Source organism: Crocodylus porosus, unplaced genomic scaffold (assembly GCF_001723895.1).
Source record: "Crocodylus porosus isolate Cpor-Errol unplaced genomic scaffold, CroPor_comp1, whole genome shotgun sequence".
NCBI lineage: Eukaryota > Metazoa > Chordata > Crocodylia > Crocodylidae > Crocodylus > Crocodylus porosus.
In genome coordinates this window covers 29,210,780-29,219,706 of record NW_017728886.1, presented here as the reverse complement: position 1 = coordinate 29,219,706, position 8,927 = coordinate 29,210,780, and the positions used below count along the sequence as shown (strand labels likewise).

General features: G+C 41.6%; 1 protein-coding gene across 2 annotated transcripts in view; it reads left to right on the top strand.

Annotated features, from left to right (window-relative positions):
• The window catches only part of MYO3A (myosin IIIA), a 192,204-nt gene that overhangs the window by 178,545 nt on the left and 4,732 nt on the right, over positions 1-8,927 (top strand). For both annotated transcript variants that reach the window (XM_019531841.1, XM_019531832.1), the window contains 2 exons: positions 3,539-3,648; positions 6,284-6,324. In XM_019531841.1, coding sequence (XP_019387386.1) covers positions 3,539-3,648; positions 6,284-6,324 — 151 coding nt within the window. The remainder of the gene's footprint in view (positions 1-3,538; positions 3,649-6,283; positions 6,325-8,927) is intronic.

The window sequence follows — 8,927 nt, the reverse complement described above, 5'->3', positions numbered from 1 at the left end:
AGAATTTCTTTACTGTCCGAGCCCCCAAGGTCTGGAACAGTCTGCCAGCGGAGGTGGTTCAAGCACCTACATTGAACACTTTCAAGAGCAAATTGGATGCTTATCTTGCTGGGATCTTATGACCCCAGCTGACTTCCTGCCCTTTGGGTGGGGGTCTGGACTCAGTGATCTTCCGAGGTCCCTTCCAGCCCTAATGTCTGTGAAATCTATGAAATTTCTGCTAGTATCCCAATCTCAATTACTAAAGGCCAAATTCTGCTTTTAGTTACACCAGTGTCCCTCCAATCTGGAGTTATTCCATTACTTCTGATTTATACCAATATGACTCAAAGCAGAATTTATCCTATAAGTTTACCTCTCTGATTTACTGTAGTAAGTGCAGACTCAGACTCTGGTAAATAACAAAAATGGCTATACAGAACGAGAAATGTTCGGTAGCAGCTGGTAGCACAAATAGCAGACTCTGTATGGACCTTGCAAGAGTAATACTTAATCCCAGTTGCAGTGAAGACATGAAAAGAAATCTCTGTTTGGAGAGGGGGTAGGAGATCGGCATTTCCAAATACTGGAGGTTCACAAGCGTGGAAGAAAATAAGAAGGGACATAATCTGGACCTTTGAACTTCCATCACATCCATGGAGCAATCAAGTGAAAATTAAATATGGACATGTAAAATGTAACATAGGCATCCCTGTTGGCAGATTTTTCAAATGGTTTCACTACTAGTAAAGAATGGTACTCTTTAGCAATATAATTTTCAATAATCACAGATAATTTTCTTACTGAGATCCTTATGATCCTTAAAGACATTTCTTAATTGAGATTCCAGTGCAGTTAGGAAGAAAAGTAACGTTCACGGCTAATTTCAACCAGACTAGTGTTAATCTAAAATACTTTGTATCTTTGACAATGATATGTCAAATAAGACAATGAATGGCATAATAGTACATATGCTCTTTTATTAGAAGATTTTTAAAAAGTGGAAGATATGAGAGATCCTCTTTCTTGTGCTTCTCGTTGTGCTCCAAATTTTCCCTACTTTTTTTCCAAATTTTCCTGTAAACATCAAATCCCTCAGATACAATTTTTGAAAATTGAATGCAGGAGTTTTAAATGTAAATAAGCTAGTTGTATAATTTTAGCTCTCATGTCTGATTTATATTCCTGATATGTTTACAAAAGAAACAGAAGGGGCCTGACTGTCCTTGGTCACTTGTGTACATGAGGCATAACTCTACTGAAGCCAAATGAATGTACCCCTTTAAAAATAGTATGCATGGGAGTAGGGTCTGTCCCAGGATATGGGTATTGGACCTGCTATCTGTTTAAAAGAAAAAGTATAAATCATATATAATCTCAGTTTAGCAAAATTAATTAATTGCATCTAAATCATATTGTCTAAGTGAATTATCTATGCCCTGACTTAGAAAAATGCCTTTGTTCATTTAAAGGCAAAATGTTAAGAGCTAATTGTCCATTCAGTACATTAGGAACAGTCTGCATTTCAGATAAGAAGCTAAAACAATAAATGTAACCATTACCCAAGTACAGTTTAAATTAACATTATTACTTCTGGCTCTTCAATATACCAGTGACCTTTAGATTTTATTTATCACACATAACAAAAAATTTATACAGCTAATTTTGCCAGAGTCAACTCTGATGTATTGCTGATCAGTTCTCATTATAAATGCTTGTGCCACCTTAATTAAAAGGCTCATGTAGATAAGATAGTTTTTACCTTCCTAGAGTAAAGAAATAAATAAAACTTTCTGGTAGCCATTAAAGAATAATATTTATTCCTCCCTACCTCACCCACTTGTGTGGTTGACATAACTGGATCATGGGACAAAACTCACTACAAGTGAAGAGTCAGTACAGTTTAAACATGCTTTCTGTGTTTAGTAATATGAAAAATTGCTGAGAGATTCTTTCCCCAAACACAATACCCTTGGCCAGCAGTTCCCTACATAGTCGGCTATGAGGTAGAGTCTTGACAGGCAGAAAAAAAAAGGGACTCAAGTGGAATCACTGAAGATGTTAATATCTTGAGAAACAATGTCATCCATGAAGAGGCCTTGTTCCCTCATATCATCCCTTATCTCCATCCATTCTCCTGGTAAGCAGAAACTATTTTAGGTACAATGTTACCTTCAATAGCACTAATAGTCCTGAGACTGTACCAATACAAAGGAGGCTCCACAACTGCTGGTTTTATTAACTTTTCTTTACTGTTGAAGCCAGGTGGCTCCAGAACAATTATTCTCATCCCTGGGTGGGAGGGAATGCTAGTGTATGGTGACACACCTTCTGCCATCACTGTTGCTGACCTTGACCCAAAATGTGCCACTCTCCTGTCACAGACTGCAAAGAGCCACTGTACAGGATGCCAAGCTCTTCTTTGAAGAGTGGCAGCAGTGGGCACATTTCCTCTTCCTACAACTGCTCCCTACTGCTCCCCCACTAGCTGGGAGAAGGCACTGGAAGGAAGAACTTGCCTCCTGCCATCTCCACTATCCCTTGTATAGGGGGAGTCCCACAGCTGCTCCTGCCCCTCTCCAGCTGCAGGCTACAGGGAGCAGCTGAGTGGGTCAGCAGGCTTGGGTGGGAACAGCAGCAGCAGTGTGCAGGTTCCCCCTTCCAGTGCCTGCTCGTGGCCAATGGGGGATACGCCAGGGGAGAAAGTAGGCAGGGAGCAGGTGCTTGAAGGAGGAACCTGTGCATCACCACCACTGTCTCCAGCTGAACATGGCACTCTGCATTCCCAACAGCCCCATGCCAACCTAGACAGCTCAGAAACCAATTTCTAGCTGTAAAATTAGAGCAGGCCAAAAGGCAAGGTCTCCATTTTGTGAACCCTTACAAGATTTAGATGTTTGTCTTTGATTTGCACTGAAATGAAAGCAAAACCTTTGTTCAAAATTTTCCTTGGAGTAGAGACTGGAATTCACTCCCGGGGACCATCCTAACCATTAAGTTACAGAATCATCCTCTTGCACTTTTACACACTAAACATTTAAAACTGTCCGAAGGAAAAGCTTCTGCGGAAAAGATTCCGAGGAACCTACCTTAGAATACCCGGTGGCCCAGTGGTCATCCCTCTCAGGTAGAGAGAAAATGTGAATCTTCCACTTGCAGGTGAGACATTGGGAGGAAGAATGTACCATCATCTCTCCATTTTAAGTCTATCTGATGTAATATAGCATGTTTCTTACAGCCCTTAGCTCTTGACACTTTTCCTTGAAATCCAACATTAGCCAGTGTCAGAAAGCATTGTTTATTAGATGGACCATTGGTCTGTTCAACTATATCAATTCCAGTAAGGTCTGTTTTCATGAGCACAACTGAGGATGGAATTAACAGATGCACAGCCAACCATGATCACAGAAATGTGCAAAATGGTTATTTTTTAAAAGCATTAAAAGTATCTGAAAGGGTCTTTTTTCTCTCTTTCAAATGAGTGTCCCCTCTGTAGGCTTTTATGAAACTCTTATTCTGTGAACAAATGAACAGTAATGTCTCTTGCTTTTTCTTACAGTTGCTTGCAATGCAGAGGACTGTCGTCCCAAGCAGAGACCAACAAGGAGACCACGGAGACCCAAGACTTTAAATAATCCTGAAGATTCCCCATACTATACTCTAGTGCATGTAAGATGGACAATTTTTGTGCATAAAAACTACCAGGCATTTATTTCTAGAAATTCCTTTAGAGTAGAGAGTAGGAGCTGCTTTGCAGTGAAAAGGGATGTACCACAAAATTCAGAACAGGAACTAGATTTCAGCTTGGTCCATGTTCAGATATCTACATCTGCTTTTCCTTTTTTTGTCTCTACTGCCATTAAATGTAAAAATGGAAGTGAGTAAGCAGAAAAAAGGAAACTTAAAAAGCAGGTCAGAAGGCTTCAACAATGAGAGCAATTAAACACACTTGCTAGAGGCATGTGTGTCTTATTGGCTGATTTTAACAGCAAGTGAAAGCACAGTTGATCAAACTGACTGAGACAATTGGTACTCTTTTCAGTGGAAAGTAATGCAAAGGTCCTTAAGGAACAGGTTGATTTGTGTACCTAAAAAAAGGCAAGGCATGGACTTAGTTTTGTATTCATGTGAAGCAAGCTATCATGTTCTTAAATAAAGATCAGTACATATGAATCAGATCTGTTTTCAGGAAGACAGGATTTGTAAGGCTAAGGACTCAAATGGAAAACATGATACTGAATTCTGTGTCTAGAACTTTAAGAGGAAAAAGTATGTTCTAAAGTAAATGAACATCTGTGACAGGCAGGGACTAAAGAGTTATAAATAAAAACTAGTTTCTGAAAACTCATTTATCAAGAAAAAAACTCAACAAAGATGAAGTTGGTGCAAGGGGGAACTGATTATTTTCAAGTTAAATGTCAACAGTAATCTTCAAGACAGGAATTAACATCAGTATCAATTCATTGTGTTTATTTGCAAGAAAGAATAAAAGAGAAAGTCTACCTTAATAACATCAAATTAACTGGCAAAGAAGATGTGGGGACCTAACAGCTGTACAGGGAAGCATGTCCTCCCTAGTGCTAGGTTTATTTGATCTTGAGATAGTCGCTACAAATTTTCAAAAACAACTCAGACAAGCTTCTTTGGGTAAATGTGATATCCTTTATTAGACCAACTAAATAGTTGGGAAAATTGTTCTTTGCAAGCTTTCAGACACAAACACCCCTTTTCAGGGGCAGAAGCTTGAAGAAGGGTGTTTATGCCCAAAAGCTTGCAAAGAACATTTTTCCAACTCTTTAGTTGGTCTAATAAAAGATAATCACACTTACCCAAAGAACCTTATCTGCCTATGTCCTTAGACCAACACAGCTACAACCAACAAACCCAAAAACATCTCATAATTTATAGTCACTCCATTTTTGGAATAGTCAGTATTCAGAGGTACCGAACACCATTAGCCTCGCTTGAAATCAATAGGAGCTCCAAAACTTTGCCTCTGAAAATTAGCCCACAAGAGGTCCAAGCTGAGTACCCAAAAATTAAGACATCCAATAGGAACAGGTACTTTTGAAATTGTTGTTCTTCCCCTCTCTACCTTATGGTCCCAGTCTGTAAAAATAGAGATCAGAGTGTGAGCTGGGACATCTCACACATCGTATGGTAAGATTTAATTAGTTAAACTATATATTGTTTTCACTTAGTTCCATGCAACCCCTGATTGCTGATGAAGGTTACATAGGTGTAACTGAGGATAGAAAATGGCTTATTGCACTAATTGTTTCAAGGGTATTTGTTGTAGTTGTGTTGGTCTAAGGACAGAGGCAGACAAGGTTCTTTGGGTAAATGTGATATCCATTTACCCAAAGAACCTTGCCTGTCATTGCACTAATAACTTTTGTAAGAGAACACTTGCTTTATTTGATGTTCATTTTTAGCCATTCTGTCACTTTAAAAGGTAAGCTGTCTTTCTGCACTTACTTGTGAACACAAAAGCCTGTACTATACTTAATAGCCAGATTCCTAAGTATGGTTGTTGTAGGCATGAATTTTGGTTTTCTTTACATGCTGGTTTCAAACTACTGAAATTCATTGGTTTTTATGCTGGTAAGTGGAAGCAAAATTAGATTCATTCTGCACTTTAAAATGTATTACTTTGTAAGTGTCATGCTGTTAAAAATTCTGCAGCATAGCATTGCATTGTCTATAGAGAGAGGCAGTTATTAGAGATAAGAAATTATTTAAATTCTCAAAAAGTTCTGCCTCTTCTGCAGCTTGGGATGTTAGTATCCCAAGGGTGATATAACATCAGTAAACTGCTGATTTAAGTATGGCCATAGTCTAGTCTTTTTCTCTTAAAGGCAACGAAAATCTCCTTTGGCTTTAGTAAGAACAGGGCTGGGCCTTCTCCCAGGAATTGGCTAATAAGTAAAGTAGTGTACCAGAAGATAATCTGCCTAAGTTGGCCTGTATATGTCAATATTTTTAAAACATGCATAGGGCCTTGGAACTCTGATATTCCCCTCCTACAGTTTATTTCATTTTTCCAATAATATTAGCACCTAAGATGCATGGGAGAAAAATACTAGCTTTATCCTCAAACTTTATACAGATACAGAGGCTATTAAAAATGCATAGAACAAGGTTTTTTACTCAATAAATTATGTTGTTCATAGCCATATATTTCATAGTAAGAACTATAGACAGTTCTTATACTGAGCATGCCCATGATCCAGACTTTTCCATAAAAATGCATTAGGGTTTATTTAAAAAGTGTTACTTTTTTAATTGCTTTATGTTTTCTTAGAAATCAGTACAAGAAGAAAAACGGAAACTAAGAAAGGACAGGTAATTTTTCTCTTCCTCCTTTCCTTTAACCCATAGTGATCCTTTTAGTGTTCTAGGAACAGTGAGTAGCTGCACTGTCAACCAAGAAAAAAATAATATTAAGAAAAGGATATAAGTATTTGATGATGCATAGATAGGGTATCATGTGCAAAGTAAAATTATGCCATTCTGAAGAAGGCGAAAACATTGTAGCATTCAGGCAGGCAGTTTTACTACTGCATAATCTCTTGCCATGGCAACACAAGCATAATAATAAATTAAGCCAAGGTCCAGCTCAATGACAGTTCTAAAACAAAAACATTGGGTGCTTAAAATTCCAGTTCAAAGCAGATGAGCAGCCATTTTACTCAGTTAGCAAAAATTCAAAAAATGATGTAGCTCCCCTCCTTAGAAAGCAACCACTTGGAGATGCCACAAAAAAACTATTTACATATTCATAGCAGTACCAAAAACAAAAATAGCCACTGACATTTCAACCATAAAGCTTTTCCCACGGTGTAATTGAAACATTCTGGTGGATCGCCACATTCAGTAAAGGAAACAAAGCATATATCCTCTCCTTGCACTTCCTTGGATCTGTGTACTTGCTGTGTTTCTGAATGCATGAGAAGCATGGCAAATATACAGCATACAGTTTCTAGCAAAATTTATAACCGGCAGCTTTACTTAAACTTGTTTGGTGCTTCCCTATGATCCAGCAATCTAAGGTACACGTCTTAGTGGTTCCTTTACTTAATGTGTATCAGTAGTTATGCAGTATCTTATTCAAAAACATTCCCACAACAGGCTGAATGCCTTTGCTTCCACCAAAATTAATAGGGAGCGGAGTATGGATCACTTTGCAGGAAGTTATCAACACCCTACATATTTGACCCTTCATGCTGGTGTTTGGATGAAGCTTTAAGATAAAATATTTTTTCCTAATAATTTTAAGTTTTGTGTGTTTATTTTTTATTTTCTTTAAGGCACACTGAAACCGTGTTTGTGACCAATGCTTATGTAATCTCCTACATATCCACAGTCACCCAATAACACTTTAACACTCTTTTTTATTATTCCTATTGTTATTTATAATCCAGTAGTGCCTCAGGATCTTAATCAGCAAGGATCCAGGTTTTTCATTTCCCATGAGAAAATGGAGAAAAGTGTGGATTTCTCCCTTTCCCCAAGGAAAATGCAGATTTCTTGTTTTAATAGCGAAACCATGGATTTTGGAGTTTTTCAAAGAGCTCTCAGCAAGCTGGCAGTTTCAGCCTGGAAGGGACTTGTGGGGGAGTGGGAGGAGAGTGACCAGACAGGGGGTGCCAGGCAGCCTGGAGAGCAGCTCCTGCAGGTAACTTCGGTGGGGCGAAGTTTGAGGCCCCCATAGGGAGGAAGGGAGGGAGGGCGTTGGGCAGGGCAGGGCTGGGGCTGCAGCTGGGGCTCCTGTTGCTACCCGACTGGGTTGTACACCGGGCTTGGGGCCTGGGGCCATGTGCAGCTGCAGGGCCCTGGCAGGAAGCAGGATATGGCGGCAGGTGGCTTGTCCAGTGGACAGAAGTGTAGGACCAGCTCCCCACTGCTCTACACACTCCTGAGGGAGCAGGGGGGACCCATACCCCCCAGATCTGTGTGCAGGGCAGGGGCAGGCTGCCCACTGCGGGCTTGGGCTCCCCACCCTGCTGCCCTTTGCCAGTGCTTCACAATGCAGCAGGTGTGACCCAATACTGCAGGACAGTGGTGGGCCATGTGGGGAAGCTCATTGCCATTGCAAGTCCCCCACTACCCTAGAGAGACTTCCCTGCCTGCCTGCCTGCCTGGATGCAGCAGGGGGCACAATCCTATGCCGCTGCCCCTGCTGCTGCTGGGCACACGGGACACCTTACCAGAGCAGCATGAAGCTCACAGCAGTAACAAACTTCGCTGCATGCTCCCCGCCTGCCCTGCAGCGCTGGGTGGCACCCGCTGGGATGCAGAGGCCCTGGGGGAGGACAGCAAGGTGGGGAATACCCACCCCAAGGTGGGGAATGCCACACACAGATCTAGGGGGCACAGGTTGCCCCTGCCCCCTGGGAGTGTGCACAGCGGTAGGGAGCCGGCCCCACCCCCACCCAAGCCCACAGCATGTAGGCAGCAGGAGGGAAGCCAGGCTCCGTGCTCCACTCTGCTGCAGCAGCCTCCGCCTCCTGTGAGAAGCAGGGGGATGTGGACATGGGTCCCTAGCCCCATAGCCCTAGCAGCTGGGGGCCACCTCTGGCAGGGCTCCGAGGGCAGGAGGCTGTGGGTGGGGGACACCAGCAGGGCCTGGAGGGCTGGAGGAGGGAGGGGAGTTAAGGACACTGTGTAGGGCAAGGCGGGGATTGAGGGGCACCAACAGGGACAGGAGGCTGTGGGTGGGGAGTGAGGGGCACCAGCAGGGCTGGGGGCTGTGGCTTGGGAGTGAGGAGCCTAGACCTGCATTCTGTGACCTGAGGGGGTAGGAGGAGCTCTGATTTTCCATGATAAAAACCCAAAAGAAAATACCAAAATTTATAGGTATTTAGAATGTATTTTATTATGGTGATTGAGGCACTGCTAGGCTTCCATATTGTTTTAAAATTGCAAATATATCAAGAAAAGATTGC